This window comes from Podarcis vaucheri, assembly GCF_965113315.1.
Source record: "Podarcis vaucheri genome assembly, chromosome: 16".
NCBI lineage: Eukaryota > Metazoa > Chordata > Lepidosauria > Squamata > Lacertidae > Podarcis > Podarcis vaucheri.
In genome coordinates this window covers 40,132,012-40,157,731 of record NC_138754.1, presented here as the reverse complement: position 1 = coordinate 40,157,731, position 25,720 = coordinate 40,132,012, and the positions used below count along the sequence as shown (strand labels likewise).

The following is a 25,720-nucleotide window of genomic DNA, read 5'->3' as shown; positions in this document are numbered from 1 at the left end:
AGGGGATGTAGCGTGTATTTCAGTGTCTCCAAATGGTGCTGCTGAGATGACGATGGCAGCAGGGAGGGGAAGAAACATATCAAATGTACTTGGGGACACACTTTGTTAAATTTTATGACGACCAATTCAGAAATGCTGTTAGCAGCACCTGCTACCGTAGAACATTTTATCAAGGAAGAGAGGCCTTTGTGGGATCTTCTATTTAAATGATTATAGCAATAGTTATTTCTAAATGATTCCAGGTGGAGTCTTTAATTGGAAAATATGGAAGGTGGGGGTGTGTGTGCCAATGACTTACTTTTCCAACTGACTTAAAGAAGAATCAATAAAAGAAAGATTCAAGGGAAACAGCATTTTAGACTACGACAGATCTGTGGGGTGGAGAAGGCTAATTTGCTAAGTTCTATAAATAACAATCGCTTAATTACAGATGCAGGTGCCTTGACTATTGGAGGGAGAGAGAAGGAAAGCAAAAGTGCCAAGGGACACAAACTGCTAGGAAGACAGCAACCATATGGTTGCTATCAGGGCCAGAGAAGCCTCTTAATGGCGCTGCTTAGGCGCTTTTGCCCAGAGTTGCTGATGAGCAAGGAGCTGCCTACTTTCTCTTTTGGTGGGTAATGATGAAAAACTTGATCATGCAAAGGTCTTCATGCTTTGTGGAGCCACCCCAAGTAGCCAGAAATAAAAGTTACCCCCACCCCCAGTAATGTTTCCACTGAGGTCCACAAATGACAGACAACTTCATTTTAGGCAATTCAGTTTTAATTAATATTTCAGTGACAAAACATGCAAAATAAAAACTTTTTTAAAAAAGAGAAACATAACTTTTGCCTTTCTGAAACCCCTTGCTGTGCATACTGTTATTTAAACTGACATTTGCAAACTGGACTTGTGCAGCTGTGGAAAATACTGTGCTGCAATTGAGCAAGAAGTTGAAGAAAGGATATGCAATTTCTGAACTACAAGGTGTGTAGCATTGGTATAGCATTCACTTCACAACAAGAAGCTATGTGTGCGTCATGTTTAGCATAAATAAAAATTCAATACTTCATTGTAACCTCCTTTGCAAGACAAGCTCTATGAAAACAGTGAGCCTGCTGCATCACAAAATCGATTTTAGCATGATCACATTTTGAAAATAAGTTGCTCCTGTTCTTATAAAGAATTCATGTTCAAGGTTTCAAAAAAACTATTAACACTTCTTCAAAAGTAGCAAAATACAGAATTGACAGATTGATCCCTTCAGGTGTAACAAAAATAGGTTTTAAAATATATGTGGCTCAATACAAAATAGTGTGTAAAGGGTAACATGATTGCAAAACTGCTGCACAGGGCTTACAAAAGATACAAAACGATTTGCATTTTCAGAGTGCATAATTATTATACTTTTAGTGCAAACAAAAGGATATCTAAATTAAACAGAGACATCTCAAATATTTGCAGAGGTACGTAAAACATGAAATCTCTTCAGGATCATGCGGATTGAGCCCAATTCTCTAGTGACCCTTTCCAAGCGATCTTCCAAGGCTTCCTAAACAAAATATTCAAACACACACATTAAAGACCAGGAAAAGGCAAAACCCAGCTCTTCCAAAATGGAAACTCTGTATGTACTCTTTACCCCACAAGAACAACCCATTTAGAAATTTTGCTGCCCATTGGGGGAAATGTGAGAATCCCAACCACCTCCAAATTTTTCTTCATTTAGTTTGTAAGATTCTGCAGTGGCAAATATCCCTCATAAAGGCTAAAGGGACATCCTTTAACTCCACTGTGAACAAAGTATGAATAAAAAAAACTGTGCTTGAGACAACTATAAAAATAAATCTGCAGTGGTTCATTCCCACATGGAAGTCAAACATTAGAACTCCCAAATGAGGCACATGCTTAGAAGAGAGAAGGGAAATATACTTTTACTATAGTTTTCAGTTCCGCGCAAGATTCAACTTTCCCCCTCCCCATCAGGATTCCAACATGAGAATTTAAACCTGATTTAGTCTTGCCTGCAGAGTCATTCTCCCTCCAGCACAAGGTATTCGACTCAGCTGGGACTCAATCTGGGAAAACAAAATAAATGCCAGTGAAAATTATGAAAGCTACAAGAGTCAGAATAAAACTACCTTGGAATTTCATCTGCAAGGAAGCCACAAACTACTTCTCCAGCTCAACAGATCTTAGGATAGTACCATCCTGGGTTGTGTTAACAGATATGCCCACATCTGGATATCCCATTTCACTTCCCATTTGAAGTTTTATTACCCCAAAAGGCAGTTTTGAAATAGATACAACCACTGGGTGGCTTGAAACAAGAAGTGCTGCTTTGCATCAGCCCAGGTCCTGTTCAGGGTCATAGCCAGTTAATCCAGCCAAGCAGGGTAAAAGCTTCCCATTCCTCTTCCTGCCCCTCAGTTCTGCTTTCCTTTTCCCAAAAGCCACTCTACAGTTTGTAGCTCAGACCTTACTGGGCAATTATTTTGCGGAGGGTTGCCCCTTATCTGCAAGCCTTGGGGTTTCCCCCAAGCGTACATAAAACTTTCCTCTTGTTTCTCAGTGGCCATGTTTTGGTTACAATCCTGCTGTCATTCATACATAACAGAAGATATACTGGGGTAGAGAGGGGTGGAGAGGGCACAGAGCAAATCAAAGTAACATCACAGCAAACATAGGCTTGCCCACATGGACACTATTCAAATTAGAAGAGGGCATTGCCACACTTCATTCTTGGTTGAGGCAAGCCAAGTTTACTTGGCATGGGTGCAACTGTAACCCGACTTAAAAACAGACAACCAAGTTTAACATACTTGCCTCCTTTTCCTTGAGCAAGAATGAATTCTGCTGAGACCATGTATTTTGCTTAGTAGGCATTTAAGGCCATACTGTGAGATAAGAATATCAGAACAGAAGTCATGGATGAGGCCAAAGGCCCACCTAACATAAGACACTGTAATCACAGCAGCCAGCCAGATGCCTCTGGGAAGCCCGCAAACAGGACCTGAGTGCAGCAGTGCTCTCCTCACTTGCAATTCCCAACTACAGTGGTGCCCCGCAAGACGAATGCCTCGCAAGACGGAAAACCCGCTAGACAAAAGGGTTTTCCGTTTTTGAGCTGCTTCGCAAGACGAATTTCCCTATGGGCTTGCGAGTGTTCCGATTTTTTTCCGCTTTTCCCCCTTTTTCTAAGCCGCTAATAGCCTTTAATAGCCGCTAAACCGCTAATAGCGCTAATCCGCTAATAGGGTTGCTTCGCAAGACGAAAAAACCGCTAGACGAAGAGGCACCACTGTACTGGAATTCAGAGACATACTGCCTTGGATGAAGTTTCTGATACTGAATATTAATATACAGTACCTTAAACACAGGTACTGCAGTGGTAGACCTTTTTCCAAAACACAGAACTTTAACAAGAAATGTAGGAAGTCAAAGCACTTGGTTTCTACCTGCTGCTTTTCCTGTGTGAGCTCATCAAAGAGTCTCTCTGTTTCGGTCAATGTCTTAATCCTTGACATGTATTTGAACTCCATCTCATAAGGTGCTGGTGCTGCTGAAGACAGGCTTGTATGCACAGAGCTCTCGTCTTCCCACGTTCGCCCTGCCATGCCTATCTTTGCTCCTGCAGGCAAAGAATCTGTGGAAGAGGAAGGCTTGGCACGGCTGCCTTTGCCAGGGCCAACATGCTCCAGTTCTGATCCACCACCAAAAAGAAAAGAGCAGAAATCAGATTTTAAGCTCTTCATGAAAAATTATTAGTACATAGAATATATTGGACAAGCAAGAAAAAATTGAACATGAACATCTTCTAACTTCAGCAAAGCCCTCAAGAAGGTCTCGGACACTTTGAATTTAGTCAGCTCCATGGCATGTGACAAAGTCTTTTGGAGCATGTAGTCAAATCACCAGCAAAAAAGAAACAACCCAATAAATGATTTTGGATGCATGTTTCCAAATTTAAAGCAGCCGCCTGCCCAAACAAGCAGCTGAGGCAGGAACAAGCTATATCAGCCCCAGATGATGTAGCTTGTTCCTCCCTCAGCAGTACGAGGGCCAGAGGTGATGGCTGCTTCACCTGGCAGTATATTGCGGGTGAAACTGCCACTGCTCCTGAGCTGCTCTGCCACCAGCGCTTGGCTGTAGCTTGTTTCTCCCTCAGGTGCTGGTGGCACTCAGCAGATGCAGTTTCACCCACAATATACTTCCAGGTGAAGCAGTCATCAGGGTCTGGCCCTCATATCAGTCCTGGGCAATGTATTGATACATCGCCCAGGCCTAGAACTGTGCAATTAATTTACCTATATATCCAACCCTATATATTTAGCCATCGGCTGGGTGAGGACTGCAGGGCCTGCTCCCTTCCAGGGCCTTTTCCAATTGGCCCAGGCCCTCTCTCCCAGCTACAAAGGGACTCCTGCTGCGGGGAAGCCTCGGACCGTCGGCTGGGTGAGGACTGCAGGGCCTGCTCCCTTCCAGGGCCTTCTCCAACTGGCCCAGGCCCTTATTTGGAACAAACTTTTGGGGAAGCTGGGAAGTGTTCTGCAATTGCTTCCCTGTTCCAAGTGGTTAATGTGTTTTAAAATGTCCTCAAGCAGTCGGTGGCAATTTAAATTTGTATTTCTTTTTTTTTTTTCTTTGTTGGGGGTGGGTGGGTGGGTGGGATGGATATTTGGTTGGGGATTAATTTTAGTATAATTGTTCTGTTTTTGTTTTCTGCTGTTTTATTGGTTCTGTGTAGTTTGTGTTTTGTTTTTAAGGGGCGGGATCAGGGCTGCCTGGGAGTGGGGCCCCAGCCAACACGATGGCTGGGACAAGTTCCACAGGGGGGGAAGCACTGGGACATCCGATCTCGGTGATCATGGGCAGGAGGAGGAGTTACGCTAAGACCAGACCATGTCATTACCGAGGAGGCAGGTTTAGTCGTCGTTTGAAGACTATCCCTGCCTCCGGGTCTGGCCTTGACCGGATGGATACTGGAATCAATAGGGGAAACCCACATGACCTGAAGGTGTTGCTGTGTAATGCCAGGTCAATGATGAATAAAACCACTGCCATCCACGACCTGATTGTGGATGGAGGATTTGACCTGGCATGTGTGACAGAGACCTGGTTGGAGGAAGCAGATGGGCCTGTCCTTGCTGCCGCTTGCCCACCAGGTTTCTCTTACGCACAGCAACCCAGGTCATGCGGGCGGGGAGGGGGGGTTGCAGTGATTTTTAGGAAGTCATTAGTTTGCATCAGGCGTCCTACTGGGAAGACCCAGTTCTCTGAGTGCATGTTCTGGAAGTTGGGCAATAGGGGCAGTACAGGATTCCTTTTGGTGTACCGACCTCCCCGCTGCGCCAAGGATTCCCTGCCCGAGCTGCTTCAGGTCGTGGCGGATTTTCTCCTGGAGACACCTAGTTTGGTTGTCCTATGGGATTTTAACATCCACGCCAACATGACCTTACAAGGGGCCACTCGGGACTTTGTGGAAAGCATGGCCTCCATGGGGCTGTCCCTGAATAAGTTGGGCCCAACTCATAGTCATGGACATGCCTTAGACCTGGTATTCACCTCTAGTGATGTGGGTGATCTGACACTAAGTAAAAGTGAAACCAAAGAAGTGCCATGGTCAGATCACTTCCTGGTGCAACTGGACTTCTCCACGACCCTTCCCCTCTGCAGGGAGGTGGGACCAATTCGGATGGTCCGCCCCCGCCACTTAATGGATCCAAATGGTTTCCAGAGAGTGGTAGGGGATGCTTTATCCCATGTTGATGGCCTTTCAGTTGATTCCCTGGTGGCCCGCTGGAATGCGGAGTTAACCAGGGCTATCGACTGTCTGGCTCCGAAGCGCCCTCTCCGATTGCATGGAGCCCGGACAGCCCCGTGGTTTTCTTCGGAGCTGAGGGCGATGAAACAATTGCTGAGACGGCTAGAGCGTCGGTGGCAGAAAACTCACTCCGAATTTGACCGGACACAGGTTAGAGCTCAACGTCGAGCCTACCAAGTGGCGATAGCGATGGCGAAGAAGACTTTCTTCACCGCCTCTATTGCATCTGCAGAAAATAGTAGCAGAAGACTCTTTCAGGTGGTCCGCAATTTAACGGAACCACCTTTACCACCGGGGCCTTGTAAAGACCCCAAGATCTCCTGCAACGATTTTGCAAAGTTTTTTGCAGATAAAATCACTCATATTCGGAAGGAGCTAGACACCACCATGGGAGCAGGGCTGGGGCGGGAGAGTGCTAGAGCCCTGTCTGGTCAAGTTGCATGGAATCAATTTCAACCCGTTACCCCCGAGGATGTGGACAGGCTGCTTGGACGCGTGAAACCAACCACCTGTCTCCTTGATCCTTGCCCATCCTGGCTAATAAAAGCAAGCCGGGAAGGGCTGGGCAATGGGCTCTGCGGGGTGGTGAATGCTTCCCTCTGTGAGGGAACATTCCCAGATCCGCTGAAAGAGGCGGTCATTAAACCGCTTCTTAAAAAAACATCTTTAGACCCGGCCAGTATGGCCAACTATCGCCCAGTCTCAAATCTTCCATTCTTGGGCAAGGTGATTGAGCGTGTGGTTGCTGAACAACTCCAGGCACGCCTGGAGGATGCGGACCATTTGGATCCCTTCCAATCAGGGTTCAGGCCTCATCATGGGACTGAAACTGCCTTGGTCGCACTGGTTGATGATCTCCGGCGAGCTAGGGACAAAGGTGAGAGTTGTTTCCTAGTTCTGCTAGATCTCTCAGCGGCCTTTGATACAATCGACCATAACATCCTTCTGGACCATCTGGGGGGTTGGGAGCTGGGGGCACTGTTATACAGTGGTTTTGCTCCTTCCTCCTGGGCTGTGTTCAGAAAGTGGTGGTGGGGGGTGAGTGTTCAGACCCCTGGGCCCTCACTTGTGGGGTGCCTCAGGGTTCCGTCCTCTCCCCCATGCTTTTTAACATCTATATGAAGCCACTGGGAGAGATCATCATGGAGTTTGGACTGGGTGTCCATCAATATGCAGATGATACCCAGCTCTACCTCTCTTTCAAATCAGAACCAGTGAAGGCGGTAAAGGTCCTGTGTGAGTGCCTGGAGGCGGTTGGAGGATGGATGGCGGCTAATGGATTGAAGTTGAATCCTGACAAGACAGAAGTACTGTTTTTGGGGGACAAGGGGCGGGCTGGTGTGGAGGACTCCCTGGTCCTGAATAGGGTAACTCTGCCCCTGAAGGACCAGGTGCGTACCCTGGGAGTCATTTTGGACTCACAGCTGTCCATGGAGGCGCAGGTCAATTCTGTATCCAGGGCAGCTGTCTACCAACTCCACCTGGTACGCAGGCTGAGACCCTACCTGCCCGCGGACTGTCTCGCCAGAGTGGTGCATGCTCTAGTTATCTCCCGCTTGGACTACTGCAATGCGCTCTACGTGGGGCTACCTTTGAAGGTGACTCGGAAACTACAGCTAATCCAGAATGCGGCAGCTAGACTGGTGACTGGGAGCGGCCGCCGAGACCACATAACACCAGTCTTGAAAGACCTACATTGGCTCCCAGTATGTTTCCGAGCACAATTCAAAGTGCTGGTGTTGACCTTTAAAGCCCTAAACGGCTTCGGCCCAGTATACCTGAAGGAGCGTCTCCACCCCCATTGTTCTGCCCGGACGCTGAGGTCCAGGGCCTTCTGGCGGTTCCCTCATTGCGAGAAGCAAAGCTACAGGGAACCAGGCAGAGGGCCTTTTCAGTAGTGGCGCCCGCCCTGTGGAACCCCCTCCCATCAGATGTCAAAATGATAAACAACATTCAGAAGACATCTTAAGGCAGCCCTGTTCAGGGAAGTTTTTAATGTATGATATTTTAGTGTTTTTTGGTTTCTATGGAAGCCGCCCAGAGTGGCTGGGGAAACCCAGCCAGATGGGCGGGGTACAAATAATAAATTATTATTATTATTATTATTATTATTAATCCAACCCTATATATTTAATCCTGAAAAACATAAAACATGACTGATGTAAATTCAAAAGCCTTTATTACTCTAGAAGTACACCTGTCATTATACAAAACAATTTTGTCATTATACAAAATTGTGCCACAGGTTTTGTCAATTTAATTTAATCTCTGAAAAATTTAAACAGTAGAATTTTATAAAGAAGAACTATTACTATTCTAAATATAGTAAGCGAAGAGTTACTTCTGGGTTTGATCTTACAGCATTTAAAAATGTTAAATCTCTATTGTTATGGTTCAAGAGTTGTTAAAAACAGACATTACATGTGTGCATGTTTAAACTTACAATTCAGTGAAATTTTAAAACCAATTGCCATGATCTGTCTCATGTAACCATATAAACAGACAGAGAAAAGTGCCAAAATCCACAGAAACAGACTGAAGGAGCGAGACTCCAAACAGGATGTTGCTCCAAGCTGAGACAGCAAATGAACTGAACCTCAAGAGCAGAAAAGTATTTTGTGGAAGTTTGGGGCATTTCCTGCCTCTGAGCTGCAGGGCAGGCAACACAACCCACTTGGAGACCTGTTACATCCAGAGGTTAATAGACCATTCTTATATTTATAGTTCTCTTGATCATGTCTGATGTTAACAGCAAAAGCGACTATCAATTTTTATACTTCTAGACAGCATCTGCTGGGTACAGCTGCAAAGAGGCAGGGGTTGGAAATGCAAAAGAATATTTATTCCAAGGAACAGAATCCTAGCTACTGTGAAGTGTTACCTTCAGTATCACCTACTGAGCGAAACTGGAGCCTTTTCCTTGGATTGCTGTATTGCGATGTAGGTGTGGGAGCAGTTTCCAACTCATCAAGCAGAATATCAAATCTAGTATTTTAGGGAGAAAAGACACAAAAGCACTTGTAAAATATTTCTCAGTTTCCACATCACTGAGTCCTGGTGAGATTTACCCCTTGTGGTCACAGGAAATGGCTAAATGGAAGGATTCCAAAGGCCATTTCTGGTCAGTTAAAAAAGGAAGGAAGAAAAACAACAACTAAATGTGAGCTTGAGAAATAAGACTAAGGTCTGTTTGTGCAAAATTCTTACTTGAATGGCAATTGCTCCAATCCAGTAAATGCAAGCCACAGGTGGACTGGCAGTATAAGCTATATCCAAAGCTTGCTGAGTAAGGGACAACAACAAAGTAATGTAAGAGCAATTGTTTCGTGCATTTTCCTACAATGGAGGTGGCTGTCCCCCCAAAGGGTTACTCCTGCTCCTATCTCCAAAACAAAGGGTCATTCCATCCTCCATCATCATTACTGACACACAGGTTCAAGAAAGCAGCCTGTCCATTGTGTATTCAGGGATGCAGAAGCTCCTGTGGTTTTTTTGCTGCTCCTGTGGTTTGTTTTATACAACTATTTGTGCAGATTGTGAAAATATTTTTAACACCACACAAACCCAATTCTCTCCCCTACAGCCCTTAAATGAGTATTGACAGACAGTTACCTTGTCACCATGTTCTCAGTTTTGCTGAGCAAGTGGCTAAATCCTGGAGACAGGTTCTCTTTTGGAGACCGCTTTGGGCTGTAGGTCACAGCAACTGGAGTCAACATTATCTCTCTCCTTGCTGCCAAGAGAAATAGCTTATTAGAATTTAGTTATGTCTTAGAACAAGCATCTGATGCTTTGTAACATTATGCTCCTGTTGCCTTTGCCCAAAAAAAAGTGTTATTCAAGCATTTTCCCACAATACCTTCTGCTTAAATAGTATGCTATGGTAGGGAGCTGGAAGCCTATGGTCCAAATCCATCTCCCAAGAGGTGTATTAGCAGCCCCCTCCACCTGCTAAAAAAGGTACATGGAGGAAGGGGTTGCTGTGGAAATGGACTTCCTGGTAATCTACTGTGGGGCAACCTTGCTGCTCCCCCCACCCTCAATGTAGTTCATCTTAAGGTTAGCTGGATTGATCAAGGTCGTGTGGGAGCAGTCATTAAATATCATAGCACCTTCCTGCCCTGTTTCTTTACAGGATTTGAAAACAAAACCTTTGCCACTCCTTGAAAGTTCAAATTTTAAAAGAAGAAGAAGAAGAAGAAGAAGAAGAAGAAGAAGAGGAGGAGTTTGGATTTGATATCCCGCCTTTCACTCCCTTTAAGGAGTCTCAAAGCGGCTAACATTCTCCTTTCCCTTCCTCCCCCACAACAAACACTCTGTGAGGTGAGTGAGGCTGAGAGACTTCAGAGAAGTGTGACTGGCCCAAGGTCACCCAGCAGCTGCATGTGGAGGAGCGGAGACGCGAACCCGGTTCCCCAGATTACGAGTCTACCGCTCTTAACCACTACACCACACTGGCTCTCTAACAAGAACAAGAGCAGCAGAATAAGACATGTTCTACAATAGCATGGGCACAGTAAAAACAGAAGCCATGGAGCTATGAAACACTCTTAACATCACTTTAAGTAAGATGGCTCTGTACACCCTAATTATAAGGTGGGCAGCCTGCAGCTGCAATTCCTACTTGGAGTGTTTGACTTCCTGTTTGAAGGTGGAAGAGATGAGGACCTCTGACCATTAGGTGAGCTGTATCTTTTGTGTCTGAGTTGGTCTTTGCCTTTCTCTGGGGACCGGCTGGCACTGAGAGCTGTTTCATCAAATCCAACAGTGGGACGTCGAGTGGTTGCTTCTGAAATATACAAGCAATGCAAAAAAGTGGCTTTATTTTTCTTAGGATTTCCCATCCTGCTTTCCCCCTAGAAAAAAATGGAGTGTTCCCAAATCAGCTTAAGAAAATTAAAACGAACAAGACAAAGATAATCAGACCAATTTCAAAAATTAAACAAACTTGGAAGATGCTTTCAAATTGGAGGGGAAATCATAACACATTATTGAAAGCAAGAAAAAGATCAAAAGCTCACTGAAAAAACATGTATGAGTCCTGTGCTATGGGTTCTCAAGACCCCCCTACTTCTGGAGAACGTGCCAAAGAATGAGTGATCCAGAGTAAGCTGAAGGAATGGCACCAGGGGTTTCTTAGAAAAGGTCTGAGGAGTCTTGCTAGGGGGAGAAGACTCAGGAAAACTGAACACCCACCACTTCACTTCCTATCTTTTAAGCACACAAAAGCTTGCATCTCATTTATGAGTTAAAAAGCTGGCTTTTAGCTGGCTTGGCTAGCAATCTCATACAACTCACTTTTTGACCACTTTCCTGCCTTCTCCTCTTATTAACAAGACCAGCTAATTTTATAAGGCTAGCTTCCTTAATACAGTTGAATGACTGGGTCCATCTAGCTTAGTATTGTCGACACCAACTGGCAGTGGCTCGCCATAGTTTCAGACAGACATTCCCAGCCCTATCTGGAGAGGCAGAGGACTGAGCCTGGGCCCTTCTGCATACAGATAGATGCCATTTTTCCAGATAGATGCTCTGCTGTTCTTGCCTATTACATAGCGGCTCTCTGTCCTTTAAAGACTGAGCCAGGCTTATTCTAATCCCTGGGAAGAAAGAAGTAGCAGCAAAACCCTGGGACTGAGGAAACCAAGGAGAAATCAAGGTGACTTACTTGTAGGAGCAGCTGCTTCCTCTTTCTCTGTCTGAGTGGCCCAGTTTTTCAACGTCTTCCTTCCTTCAAGTTCTTTAAAGGCTTTTATGATGGGCGTTTCTGTGACTTGCGTTTCTTTTTTTGAAATTTCACTTGTCAGCGACGGATCTGGGGAAGAATCCTTTTCTGGAGGTGTATGGTATCTAGAAGCATACAATGGGTTGACACACATTCAGCATGGGCTGTAATCATGTTGATGACATGTCAAAAGTGTTACACTCAAAGGATGAAGAAATTTCATAAGCACCAATTTAAATACTTGGGGTTGGAGCCACACTAAGGCTGCAATTCTAGTTCAATTTACCTAGCAGTAAGACCTATTGAAATCAACATGGTTATGGTTTTTCTGCTGCGTTCCATTGAAATCAGAGGCACTGAACTTTTTCAGCTAATTCAATTCTATCCACTTAGGATTTTGGAGTGAAGGGAGATGTACTGGATTATTTGAATTTCTGTCACTGCTGTTGTAAATGTATTTCCACGTCAGGTAAAGGGTGGATTATAAGTATTTTAAATAAATAAAATAAACTCAGTCTGGATCCAACCCACGGCATACATGGGAGACAAAGGGACAAAAGGGCACAGAAAATGAATTCCCACCTAACTGCAAAGAAATCACAGCAGGCTCATTTTATATCTCCTCCCTGATACAAAGCCCATGAGTGGTGGATTAGGATGAGCCACCAGTGGAAGAGCTCTCCTTATGCTAACAGTCCTCTCCTTGGGGAAGAGATTATTTGCCAATTTAGCATTCAAAGCCACCCTACCTGCAAGAAGTGTATGTTTCTTCCAAACGATTGTCTTTGGAGCTCTCTTGGGCTTCTAACGGCTGGCCTGTGAAGATTGAATACTCTGATCCTGGTATCAACCATTTCCTTCTGCTCACATCAGAGCTTGCTAGCTTGCTTCTAGGCAGAAAACTTGAGAATTAATGGAAAGCTCATGTTTCATTTCTCGTACAGTACAGCATTTTACTAGCCAAAATTAATATAAACAATCATTCCCACACCCTCACAGAGCTAGCTGAGGAAAACAGCTTTAGGAAGCCACTTTGGAAAGTACACAGTAACTAAATTCAAGTGGGAGAAACCTACAGGAAGGTCAAACAGTCATGGGGTGGAGCATGGTGGGGGCTGCTGGGGAGACTGTCCCAGGCACATTTTTCTGAGGGCACACACTACTCCTGCTTCCCCCTCTGAGCCATTCCTGCACCACTTTGTGAGATATTTCAGTCCTTTCGCTTTCCTAGAGGTTTGGGACAATCTCATTTTCTTTTTTAAACTAGCCCTCTACATACCACCCTTCATGACAGTCACTGTTAAGCACAATATGAAAGGTCCATATAAAGAAGTATTAAGATGCAAAAATCAGCAGAATTTCTTTATAGGGAAATGCAGAATTTATTTACTAATAGACATTCTGAAGGCACCAACTTTAGTAAATGCTCTATCATTTTAGCCAAGTATTATTAAACTTAAGCCAGAATGCTAGAATAATTCATTTGGGGGACTAAAGAGTTGATGTAAGGAGCAAGTGTTTTATTTGTACTGTACATAACAATTTATACACCAGAGGTTCGTAGGCAGTGTATTAAGACTGAAATGAAATATTGCTGGGTGTCAAGCATAGCAACCAAGTCTGAGACTATCTGAAGAATATTCAACATCCAGAAGTTGAAGTAAAGAACTTTCAGAGATAGTTTGAGAACTGATTTGCTGTAATTCATTAAAATTATTGTTTGGGGGGCTGTGTGGGGTAGGAGAGAAAACATTTTTAGAGAAGTACTTGTTACCCCTAGAGCTGTGGCAGGGTGGGAACTTCAAGCCCAGGGATCAAACGCAGCTTCCCAGCCTCTAGCCTTCACCAGGCCACACTCCTCACAGGCTGTAGTCTGTGCCCTCTTTGAGCTCCTGCCTGTTGTGAAGCTATCAGCAGTACCTGCTAAGGACACCTCATTAAGGGCACCTCTCCATGCCTCTTGCTGGCCTGGAAAGAGATGGGGTGGGAGTATGCTGAAGCCTCTGGTGTTTACATGGCTAGAATGTAGGCCACTATTCTAAAATGTAGGCGCAACATCCATTGATCCATCTGCTTTTGCCTTTGGTACCCCCCAAGTGGTTTCTCCAAGAGTGGAATAAACAATAATAATAATGTGGGGTTTTTTGGGAGGGGGGCTATTGAGTTGTTTTTATTTTTATTATGTATTTTGTGGTTTTATATCTTGATTTTATTCTGTGAACCACCCTGAGACCTCTGGAGTATAGGGGGGTATATAAATTCAATAAGTAATATTAATAATACTAATAATAAATGTGACCATTGGGCTGAAAAATATCGCTTAACCCTGTCCGAGAGTCTTCCCTGGCTGAAACAACGCCTGCTCAAGATGATCTTGCATGGTTCATACAACAGACACTCAGACCACTGTACATATAGCAAGAACACATAGTATCATTGCTACATTACTAAAAATTGATAATTGCAGTAAGTCAGTGGGGATCTTGCTATATCCAGAAAGCCTCTTATTAATGCTTTATTATGCATCTGTTTTGCTGTGATTATCCTGTATCAAGGAAAACTGACTAATAGCTACGTTTATCCTTCTCAAAAATCACAGTTTTGTAAGACACGTATCCTTTACTTTCTCACAAGGTCATATTTATTATTTGCTTACTTGGCATAGGATGTTCTGAAGTGACTGTCTGCAAAATGACGAAATTTGAGCAAGTTTTCATGTTCTAACTGCTTGATCTGAGCTTCAAGTTTCGAGACAGTTCTATAATGGAAGCAAAAATATATTCAGAAACAATGGCATAAAATACGTTTGATCCAACAACTCTGCCAATCACTGTCAATGCAGATATTTTATAAGCTGGTCTGACTCAGTGCAAGGCAGCTGCTGATGTTCTCACACATTTGTTGTGCCTGGACCAGGAAACTCAAAGTTTTGAAATCACCACCAAAGTGTCACTGGACTTCCATACACTTTTTTAAACACTTGAAAAAGAAGTGTTGTACACAATTTGAGCTGCAATTCTAGGTGCAAGTACCACAAAACTGTGGGGTTTACTTCTGAGAAGAACTACATAGTAGTTTAAATATGTTGCATGGTATGAATGCTGCAAATGAATAAATAAATCATAGAATTGTAAGGGACCCCAAGGGTTACTTAGTCTAACCCCCTGCAGTGTAAAAAATCTCAGCTAAAGCATCCATGACACATGGCCTTCCAACCTCTGCTTAAAAACCTCCAAGGAAGGAGAGTCCACCATCTTCTGAGACAGTCTGTTCCACTGCCAAACAGCTCTTACCACCAGAAAGTTCTTCCTGATGTTTAGTCAGAATCTCCTTTCTAGTAACTTGAAGCCATTGGATCAAGTTCTACCCTCCAGAGCATGAGAAAACAAGCTTGAGCCATCTGCCACCTGACAGCCCTCCAGGTATTTGAAGATGGCTATCATACTCCTCAGTTTCCCGTTTACCAGCCTCAACATATCCAACTCCCTCAACAATTCCTCATAAGGTTTGGTTTCCAGATCCCTGATGATCTTGGTTGCCCTCTTCTGTAAACGTTCCACCTTTTCAATAGCCTTCTTAAATTGTGGCAAGCAGAAATGCAAAGTTATCCGGGTGTGGTCTGACTAAGGCAGAACAGAGTGGTACTATTACTTCCCTTAATCTGGACACTAGACTTCTGTTGATGCAGCCTAGAACAGCATTAGCTCTTTTTTGCTCCTGCATCACACTGTTGACTCATGTTAAGCTTGTGGTCCACCCAAACCCCTAGATGCTTTTCACGTGTATTACAGGCAAGCCAAGTGTTCGCCATCTTATATTTGTGCATCTGGTTCTTCCTGCCTTACATTTGTCCCTGCTGAAATTCATTGTTAGCTTGGGCCCAGTTCTCCGATCTGTTAAGGTGATTTTGAAATTTTTACAACATTATTTGAAGAAGTAACACAGGATTAAATGGCACATTTACCTTTTCAAATCAGAAATCTGAGTTTGTGCATCCAAAAATTTGTTCTCAGTGATGTTTAAGGTATCCTGTAGGGAGGCAGAAAAGGTCACATGCTAAGCTTGCATAAAGTGTAAAGCAAATACAGAACTGGTCTCTCTACTAATCTTGAAAGATTACAACATGTAACTACTATTTATAGGGGCATCAATCCAATTTGGCTTGAGCTTCCTCTGGAGTAAGTTCAACGCATGTTTTGCTTCATTACCAATAATTAATCTTCATACTTGTACTCTGTCAGGATTGCTGCAGACCAGCAGATCATCTTGGGCCTTCCTTTCTTTCTGGCTTCCTACATGCAGCCATGTTCACTTGCTGAAGCAATCTGTCTTCCTAAATGATTCTCTGGTGCTAAGCACCTTCAGGGCAGGCCTATCTAGCTCCCTGCTGCTCTCTCAGCTGAGAGACACTATAATCTGCACAATATGGGTAAATGAATAAGAAGCTTGGTGCACAACAAATTCTATTTATGGCTGAATTAGTGACCACTGGGTAGTTATCATTTCTGATATAGTTAAAATGTCTTGCAGAAAGGCTGAATTATGAGGAGTAAAAAATAATAATTCACCCTCCCTCCTTAATGTATCAGTTTCTGTTGACAGTACAATGCACACCTGGAAGATGTCCCTTATGAATTTAAGGCAATAATATAGAGAGTGTACATCCCACTGAACTCAGTAAGGCTTTCTTCCAAACAGACTTCCCTGCATAAGACTTCAGCCCTCCAAAACCCCTCCAGCTTTTGGTCCTCTTTATTTAAATACACAGAAAATTCCATAGAATAAAAATTTGGTACAAAGTGAATTTGCTTCTCACCTTTACTCTTTCATGCTCCTTCCCAAGGGATTCATATTCTCCTAAAAGCTACAAAGAAATAAAAGTAATTATATTTTCCTCCCTCAGTTAGTGATTATACTTTGAAACAGACATCACAGAAAGAAAATGTTTTGGGTGGATAGGATCAAGATGCCTGGACAAGAACCCTGCCCTAAAAATAACAGCAAATGTTCAAATAGGCAAGGATGTTACCTCTGTGGTGAATATGAATACTAATGATCTGCTCCCCTCTAGCATTAGAGAAAATTCCTCAAGACTACAGATTTCAACAACTGCAGAGCTATACAGATAACCTACTAAGCTTTACTCAGTTCCATTATCAGGCATGTCCAACAAAACAGAATTGAAACAAATTCCCTCAACTTTTTGATGAATTTCAGCCTACCCCTAGTTCTTCTAAAAAAAAATAAAATACCCCAAGGAGGAACCTAGAATTAGTTTAGAAATACCAGAAATACAAAGTGTGAACTAAGACAGCACATCTATTTAGCTGCTAGAGACAGAAAAGAAACTGAGTAGGCAGAGACACCAAAAGATCTGCCTCCCCAGCTGCTGAATATCAACACTTAGCCATCTGGAATTAAACAGAATAGAAAAATGCTTCCCCCAATGCCTTTAGAAGTCACAATTTCTTTGTTAAAAGCTGCATACCACAAAGGTACTATTATTTTAGTAGAGACAATTGTAATACAAGTACGGAGACATTTCCATTAAGGGCTAGCCAAATCTGAAGTGTCCAAAAAGTGGTTCCTATTACAAAGTTCCAGGAATATCATCTCAATTAGAGGTTCATTCAAGCAGCTGCTTGATTATAGTGGGGCTCTCATTTGACCTCACAAATGGATTGTTCAGCTGAATTTACTCAAATATCCAAGTTACCCTGTTTTTTCCAACCTACATTTTGGAACATTTTATTTTCTTCCTTTAACTTGGCATCTTTATTATCTGAGAGCTTGTAGGCTTTTTCAAATGCTTCTTCTAGATCTTTAAGCCTCCTCTTCAGGCGGCTGATGGTGTTATCTTTCTCTTTACCACTGGTGCGCATTTCTTCAATACGTTCCTGCAAAGCCTTGGTGGTATTGCTGACAGCACAGAAGCGCTCTTTCCAGTCTGTCTGAAACAAAAGAAGGCCAAGTATCAGACAGGTACACACATAAACAGAAAACAGAAGCCTACTTTGAAAACAGAACCAGAACCAAAGCTAAGGAATATAATGTTTTGAGACACAAGATATAAGATTCAGACAAAACATGTTCTCATTTTTATTATTGCTTGCAAGCTTTAGGAGAGAGATCAGTAACATGCAGTGGATATAAACACAACATACTAACAGACCTGATCCAGTAGAGGGTAGATACATCGTCTGCAGAGAGCTTGCACAGGGCCCAATAGAGCTGTTTCCCTGTTTTCTCCCACATGTAAGCTCACAGGCACCACAAGGGGACACTGCAGTCCTCCCTCTATGTGCCATGGTGGGTCAGCTGGGACCAACAACCATTAGGTTCCACTCCCAGGAAAATCTCCTGAGTTGCTATTCCACATGGGCATTAAGAAATCGTTGCATTTTCATTCTACTTGTTTCTTCTCTTCCCTCCCCATACAGTGGTACCTCAGGTTGAGAACTTAATTAATTCTGGAGGTCCATTCTTAACCTGAAACTGTTCTTAACCTGAATCACCACTTTAGCTAATGGGGCCTCCCCGCTGCTGCTATGCCACCACTGCACTATTTCTGTTCTCATCCTGAAGCAAAGTTCTTAACCTGAGGTACTATTTCTGGGTTAGCAGAGTCTGTAACCTGAAGTGTCTGTAACCCGAGGTACCACTATATTGCTTTCCTTTTCTATCAAACCTTTTAGAATGAAACTCTGGGGCCTGGGCCATTTTTAGTCTTTATACAGCACCTAGAAAAACATTAGGTGCTTTAGAAATTATAAAATTATCCACACTTTAAGTCATAATGGGTTGTATTAAGGTTTATTATCAATTATATTTTAGTGCTTATATTGCAAATAAGAAGCTTTCTGGTGAATGGCAAGATTGACTGATTATTTGTTTATTTAAAGCCAAACCTAATGACTAGGATTCTAGTAGGGAATAAAGGAGACCCCAGGGAAAGGAGGCATCGCTACAAGAACTGCTGACTTGTGCCAGATAAGGACTCCCAAGTTCCAGCAGAAAAACATACAGCTCAAAGGGCTGACAGATCAGACTTGTATCGTCTCGCTTGGTAATCTTTCTATATAACTGAGCTCAATTTGACTCACGGCATGCACTTACCACTTCTGTTTCCAGAGTGCTATTTTTATCTTCAAGTGCTCTCATGCGATTATTAGCTTTATCCAATGCTGCCTGTAAGTGGTCACATCTAAAAATGAAAATAAAGCCATGAAAATGATAGAAATGAAAACAAGATTTTTCAGTATTTTTAGCTGAGTTGTCTAACTAGGCTATGAGAGTGTGACCAAAACTGCATTTGAAAATGATTTGAACCCAGGCACTGTATATCTAGTTTCTAAAGCTACAATAGTCTTCTTTCCAAAAGTGGCATGTACCACAAACATTGAAGAAATAGTTCCACTTCCAGCTAAGCAGCATAAACAAGTTACCTTGAAGATTTGTGCTAGAGGAATTCTGTATGTGAATAACAGCATTTATCTCTTTTCTCTGTCTAAAACTCATCCCTAATTAACGGGCATCTCAAAGATTCCACATTATGTATTTTCATGTAGCCATCAATATCTGTGCCCTAGATCTTAAAAGTGAAGGAAGCAATAAACAGAAAGAGTTGCTCCAGGAAACAACAATTTTGAAAGGAGACAGAGACAGAGAGACAGACACACAGGGGTGGGGGGTAAGAAATATGCACATTGTTCCAAGCAGCTCTATTACCTGTCAGTAAGATTTTGATTGATCTTCTCAAAGTCTTCTGAATGAGGTTTATGGCTTGCCTCCAGCTGCTGTTTTAAGCTTTGAATTTCTGAATCATAATAAGCTCGTAGATCAGCAATATGCCGGGCATGTTTTTCTCTCAAATTCTGCCTAATCCTGTTTTTTAAGATTAAAAATATGTCATAATGCATTTGCAACACTGTTTTTTAGAGACAGAAAATGACCATCCTGGCACGTGTTTTCCACAGATGGTGAACTACGGCTACTGAAATTTGCCTCCACAAACAGATGCCAAGTGATCTTCCCCACCAAAGCACTTGTATAACAGGGCATGTGTACAACTAGTTCTGAATACAGAAGCTCTGATGGGTGTTTCGTGAACAGTAGTGTCCCCATGGTACATAGCAAGTCTTTTTTGAAAGAGAGAAGTTAAAAAGCATCTTGATATAGCAGAACATGTGGGAAGCTCTACTGTTCAAGGCAAACAAGCCAGAGTCTCGTTCAAGCTCAGACATTCTGAATTAACTCTCCAAATTAAGTACCACGGCTGGAATATCTGGGCAATCCAATGACAATATGAAGCGAAACCAAGTGCTTCAATTTCTAGTCTCTGGTTCTCAGATTTTTCATGTAAGAATGGTAGTCGCAAATCAAGAGTTCATTTCTTTCCTTTTCCTATGCATAAGAACCACATAAAGAGTCCTGCTAGATAAAAAGCAAATCTGCCATGTCATAGGAAGATGTCAGACCAACTGGTGCATCTAGTTCAGTATTATCTACACTGTCTGCAAGCAGCTCTCCAGGATTTTAGACAGGGCTTTCGTCCAGCTCTATCTAGAAATGCTGGAGACTGAACCTGGGACCTTCCACACACTGAACAAATTGAGACTGGAAGTCTCAGTAAAAAGAACAGTCTGTATTTACAATTGCACAGATACTGCTTTTTCTGCTAAGTAGCAAAGCTTTCAATTTAAGCAAATGCATTTCCTTCTTTGAAGTACAATACAAAGTATTTTGAAGTTTTCTTGTAGTCTGTAAGCAAAAGACATTTCAACTGGGCTTCCCTTGCTGCAAACGTTTGGCGAATCGGGGCAAAATATAGTCTAATAAAAAAATAAATCTGAGAGACAGCCCGGGGAGGTTGCTACTTAAGAAAAAACTGGAATCTGAAAATCACTATTGGGAAAAATACCTTGTGAGGGTTCTGAGGAATGACAGCCAGTGAGGAAAGGGCAGTGCACCTCCAATTTCCACTCAAAATTGCAGTTCCCTAGGCTGCTTTTGATTATGAACATTCTGAGCCATTCTTACATATATTTTTAAGGTGTAGCTTGCCTGCAAGGTGGCAGGTGTGCTTTTTTAATTGGTTAAAACAGACATGATAGCAGAAGACTTGTTCATTTAAATCCAGGTCTGCCCAATCATGTTTAAAGTAGATAGGGGAGTGGTGTTTAGAGCAAAAAGGGCACAGAGGGAGAGTGCTAACCCATCTCCTCCCAGTTTAACTCCCCAGCTAAGTTCCAAGTATCCAGAAGGGACAGAGCTCAGCTCCCTTTGTCCACGTTTCCCTGTGCTCTAAACAGGCAGGTCTGTTGGCATCATGTCTAGTCTGGTCCTTAGTCTGAGCTCTCCTCAAATGACATAATCCAGCCTGAATCCAAGTTAGCCACTTTCCACAAAACTGAAACACAAGCCTTGCAAATAATTTTAGAATAAGCTACTGGGTGCGGTCTGAAGGCGTATGACTTTAGCACTTTGCAGAAAGACTTCATGAGGCCTCCTGTGAACCACAAGTATGCCACTTGGGGTTCCATGATGGAAGAACAGTTGAATATAAATGAAGAAAAATAGATAAGCTACATGCTTTCTAGCCCCCCCCCCCAAATGTTTACTATAATATTTGGTCTCTAAAGAAAGTTTCACCAGGTTTTGTGGCCTGGTCACCTGACTACAATTCAAACTCATCACAGGCAGCCAGAAGTGACTGCTTTCAGGCCTGTAATAATGCTTAGTATTTTCATTTAACTCAGCGGAAGGCTTCAGGAAAGGAAAGTAAGCAGAAGTTTCAAATTACAGTGGTACCTCAGGTTAAGTACTTAATTTGTTCCGGAGGTCTGTTCATAACCTGAAACTGTTCTTAACCTGAAGCACCACTTTAGCTAATGGGTCCTCCTGCTGCTGCCACGCTGCCGGAGCACGATTTCTGTTCTCATCCCGAAGCAAAGTTCTTAACCCAAGGTACTATTCCTGAGTTAGCAGAGTCTGTAACCTGAAGCGTATGTAACCCAAGGTACCACCGAATATTGCGATGCTTATTTAAAGGTCAAGATTCTTACTGACATCAGCCTTACTTGGAGAATACCACAGGATCTTCCATGCATGTCACTGAAATATTGTATTCCGGCAAACTATTATTGGCAGATGGAGGCTGGGAGTGGGCAGCTGAAGATGGCGTGAGTGTCAAGTTGTCATCCTCTTCAGTGTTTAAGAACTCACTGCTTGGACGACAAGAACTGCTGGCGTTAGTTTCATTCTGGAACATGCAAGTATTCCAGGGGTCACTGTGCAAAGCTGTTGCACTCAAAGTGTATTTTGGAGACCCAGGAGACAGAGGTGATGTTACTGTGCTTATGTGAGACAATGAATCGGAGTCTGAATGCATGAAAAAAGGAGGATCTGCCATAGAGTCTGGAGAAAACATAACCCTGTCAGGTGTCCCATAGAAGGAGGACGGAGGCGGTCCTGGATTCTGATGGCCAGGTTTCATGTGCAGTGTTGGGTCGAGGGTCAGGATCTGGGAAACAAAGATCACAGTGATTAGAATTGAAAAATATCTGTGGTCAACTATCTGGTGAAGCAGCTTTCATTTTGATATAAAAAACAGGAAGCTTTTGAAATTTTTAAGAGATAAGTTACAGCTGTAATTTCATAATAGTATGTGCATAGCTGGGGAGAGAACAATGTTAGTTACTTAAATCTGTGAGCTGCATTTAAGCTTGCAGCTTCTGCTTGAAAGTTAAGCTGTTCATTTTTTGCCATGTTTTGTTAAGTGTGGAAGGTGAAATTATTGACAACACCCCCCCCCCTTGTTGTGTGTTCCTGATTTAATAAGGAACAAAGAACCATCTGATTTTGTGATCAATAGCACAGGGGTGTGTGTGTGTGTGTGTGTGTGTGTGTGTAGGTATGTATACACTTTGCAAAGATCTAATTATTGGGCTTATGTCAAGGGAGTACTTCAGTATATTTTGGAGTCTCGAACAGATGAGTCTTGTCAGGGAAAAGGGTGATATTTTTATATACCTATACACACACACAGAGAGAGAGAGAGAGAGAGAGAATGAATCTTTGAATCTTAAGTGTGAGGAAGCATGGAAGGCTTCTAATCCAACATATGGCGCTGAAATACAAACAATTACCTCAGGAGGGTGAGTTGATTGTGAGGGGGAAAGGTTCCAGTCTACAAACTGTTTACATTCCCTTTGTTTCTTATGATAAATTTCCTTTAAGGATGATGGCTTCATCTCATCACCAGAAGACAACTAAAAAAAAAGGAATTAAGATTTGTTTAAAATAATACCAAACACCCATCATATTTAATGCAAAGATGACAAAGTGAACTTAAACATTTGGGGAAAGGGAAGTGAATACAGTAGTGCCAATTCAAGTTCCAATGTGTGGTCTAAAGTATTATTGTTATATTATTAATATAATAATTATTAATAATTTATTGTTGTTATATTTGTCATGTGCTTTTCTCACAAAGTGACTCAAAGCAACTTACATTAAAAAGACTTAAGAACAATCAGTTACAAACCTAAACATACACACAGCTATTTTATGTGCCTGCCCATTCATACCAACAGCTCTAGATACATATGATGCTAAATCCAAGTCTGAAATAAATCTTGGTTTACCATGAACAAGCAGCATACTAGTGCATGCTGCTCAATCATGCCTGCTTTACTCCTCCCCTTTCAAAGAGTGGAAACAAGCCGCAGAGGGCCTGGCTTAATGTTATGTGTGAACACTCACTTGAGATAGTTTCCTAACAAACCAAGAATAAGGGATCGTATACAATGCTAAGCTAGTCACTTCATAGTTTGTTTTCTCATGCAATAAAAGGAGACACAAAGTAGGCACAATTGAGGTGTTGGCCCTAGCATGCTGCTTGTTCAAGGTAAACCATTATTTATTTCTGATTATGACTTACCTTTAGGGCCATGAGTAGGCTCCTCCTACTTTAGGGAAATGGGAAAGTATGTGCCCACAGTAATTCTATGAGAACATAGCCAAAAAAGGGGTGGGCTGTTGTAAATTAATGATAAAAATATTATTATTATTAATTCAGTTTATATTCTGTCTTTCCCACTGAAGGTGCCCAGGGTAGCAAGCACATCAGTGAGCAATTTTTAAAAATACTCTAAAAGCTGAATAAATCTTGGAAATTTTCTAAGACCTTTCCTGGAACTGTCAACTTTAATAAATAAATAAAGGGAATAAACCTATATGCTAAGAGTAGCTCACATAACACCTTCTGGATATTGCTAGACTACAAGCTCCCATCATCCCTGACAATTAGGCCATGTTGCCTGGGGCTGGAGCTAGGAATCCCAACAACAACTGAAGGGCACAACGTTGGCTACTTCTGCTGTAGCCCTTTCATTTATGGAGATGTACAAAAAAGCAGAAGTCTACCTCGATTCTTAGTAAGACACAAAGCTGCTTCTGCCTCCTAGTGTTCTGGACAGTAAGTGCAAGGATACTTTGATTTGCTTGGATTGCTGTAATCAATCAATCAATCAATCAATCAATCAATCAATCGAACAACATAAGGGCTCCCTACAATCAGGTTTCTCTTGTTTTGTATTGACTTATGATGCCCCACTCCTGGGTACTTTCATATTCCTCCAGCCCAATCCCCTACAAAAATTCTAGCTACAGGCACGGAGCAATGTAGGGCAACCAGAGCATATGTAAATGTCAAGGATCCCTGGATCAGGCCAATTTCATTCGGTTTTAGCAAAAGCAGTTTTCTCCTCTTTTATCTGGATAGTTTTTTTAAAAAAGAAGGGTACATAATGCATTTGGAGCAAATTCTGCTCAAAAGGAAAACAGAGCTCAGCAACTCAAGTACTTGTTGTATAGTTTCTTTTTAAAAACAAGGAGTGATAATAAATCAAGAAGAGGCAAGCATAACTTTAAACAGGGCCAGACCAGAGGAGGCACTGATCATGTAATTTAAAAAGCCATTCATACAATTCTTGACGTAAATGGGAGGCAAAGGGGAGGCTGATCTGGAATAAGACCTCGGGGGTATAGAAAGGATGTAATACTCTCCACCCCCAACCCCACCTCAGTCCTGATATGGACCAGCCACCCTACACCTGCTATTTATTTTATTTATTCCTTTTCCATATATGCAGGGTTAGAATGACAGAAGCAAACTGCTAAGTGAAAACCACTGTTCCAAGGCATGATTGGCTGAAAAGGGAAAAAGGGAAATTATGACTCTTTTCTTAGCACTGAAATTTATCCATCTAGGTTAACATAATAATACTGTAAATCACAGAAATGACAAGGCCTTCAGAATTTTTTAAAGGTCAGCTATTATTATCTGCTGTATTCAATTAATTGAAAGCATTTTTCCTGCCTCTTTTTATTATAGATTTGCTTAGTTTTTAAGAAAGGTGCATCAAAGTCTCATGAAACAGAACTTCAGAAACCATCCATTCCAGTCAACAGCCAACTTATAGGAAAGAATTACAATTAGAAGCTTAGCACAAGAGCTACTGGAGACAATATATTCATTTTAAGTGAGCGCTGAAGGTCTTGAAACCCTTTTGCTAAGGCCATGTCTCGCCTTCTCCTGTCCTGTATTGGCTCCCTGCCACCTTTTTCAACACTCCCGAGTTGCTACATGGATAGTTGTCCTCTCTCATTCCCCTTCATTCACCTCCCTAGTCACGCTACATAAGTATATCCATTTTTATTTTCCAACTCCTATGGCAGTTCTGAGTAAAAAATAATAAAATGATTAGTCACAGTTATCAGAACCTATCAGTTATGAACACTAAATAAAAGTTTCAGGAGGTGGCTAAGAAAGCACAAAAAAAACTGTTCCTGTGTTAACTGCTAGAAACAGACAGATCATTAAGGCTGTCCAAGAAAATATCAACAGCTAATGAACCCAATTATGAACCATAGCCATTTGCTTTTTAATAATAATATTTTATTTATATCCCGCCCTCCCCAGCCGAAGTCAGGCTCAGAGCAGCTAACAACAATAAAAGTAACACAGCATTCTAAAATCAATTCATTTTAAAATCAATTCAAAATCAAATTAATGGCAACCATTGGGCTAGAGTTCTGTGAGGATTACCAAAGGAGGGGGTCAGATTGTGCCCTGGCCAAAGGTCTGGTGGAACAGCTCTGTCTTGCAGGCCCTGCGGAAAGATGTC

The 25,720-nt window shown here is 42.3% G+C and overlaps 1 protein-coding gene across 10 annotated transcripts in view; it reads right to left on the bottom strand.

Annotated features, from left to right (window-relative positions):
• Nucleotides 1-1,377: 1,377 nt before the first annotated feature.
• LOC309521516 (M-phase phosphoprotein 9-like) overlaps nt 1,378-25,720 on the bottom strand; it is a 45,612-nt gene continuing 21,269 nt past the window's right edge. For 7 of the 10 annotated variants that reach the window (XM_082204107.1, XM_082204105.1, XM_082204106.1 and 4 more), the window contains 16 exons: nt 22,679-22,801; nt 21,611-22,053; nt 19,260-19,415; nt 18,648-18,735; nt 17,267-17,482; nt 16,348-16,395; nt 15,496-15,560; nt 14,188-14,289; nt 12,281-12,433; nt 11,475-11,656; nt 10,431-10,595; nt 9,419-9,539; nt 8,688-8,791; nt 3,441-3,685; nt 1,992-2,060; nt 1,378-1,534 (listed from right to left, as the gene is read on the bottom strand). In XM_082204107.1, the coding sequence (XP_082060233.1) occupies nt 1,433-1,534; nt 1,992-2,060; nt 3,441-3,685; nt 8,688-8,791; nt 9,419-9,539; nt 10,431-10,595; nt 11,475-11,656; nt 12,281-12,433; nt 14,188-14,289; nt 15,496-15,560; nt 16,348-16,395; nt 17,267-17,482; nt 18,648-18,735; nt 19,260-19,415; nt 21,611-22,053; nt 22,679-22,801 (2,382 nt within the window). In that variant the 3' untranslated portion in view covers nt 1,378-1,432. The remainder of the gene's footprint in view (nt 1,535-1,991; nt 2,061-3,440; nt 3,686-8,687; nt 8,792-9,418; nt 9,540-10,430; nt 10,596-11,474; nt 11,657-12,280; nt 12,434-14,187; nt 14,290-15,495; nt 15,561-16,347; nt 16,396-17,266; nt 17,483-18,647; nt 18,736-19,259; nt 19,416-21,610; nt 22,054-22,678; nt 22,802-25,720) is intronic. The other 3 variants (XM_082204112.1, XM_082204110.1, XM_082204111.1) reach the window with 3 other exon arrangements.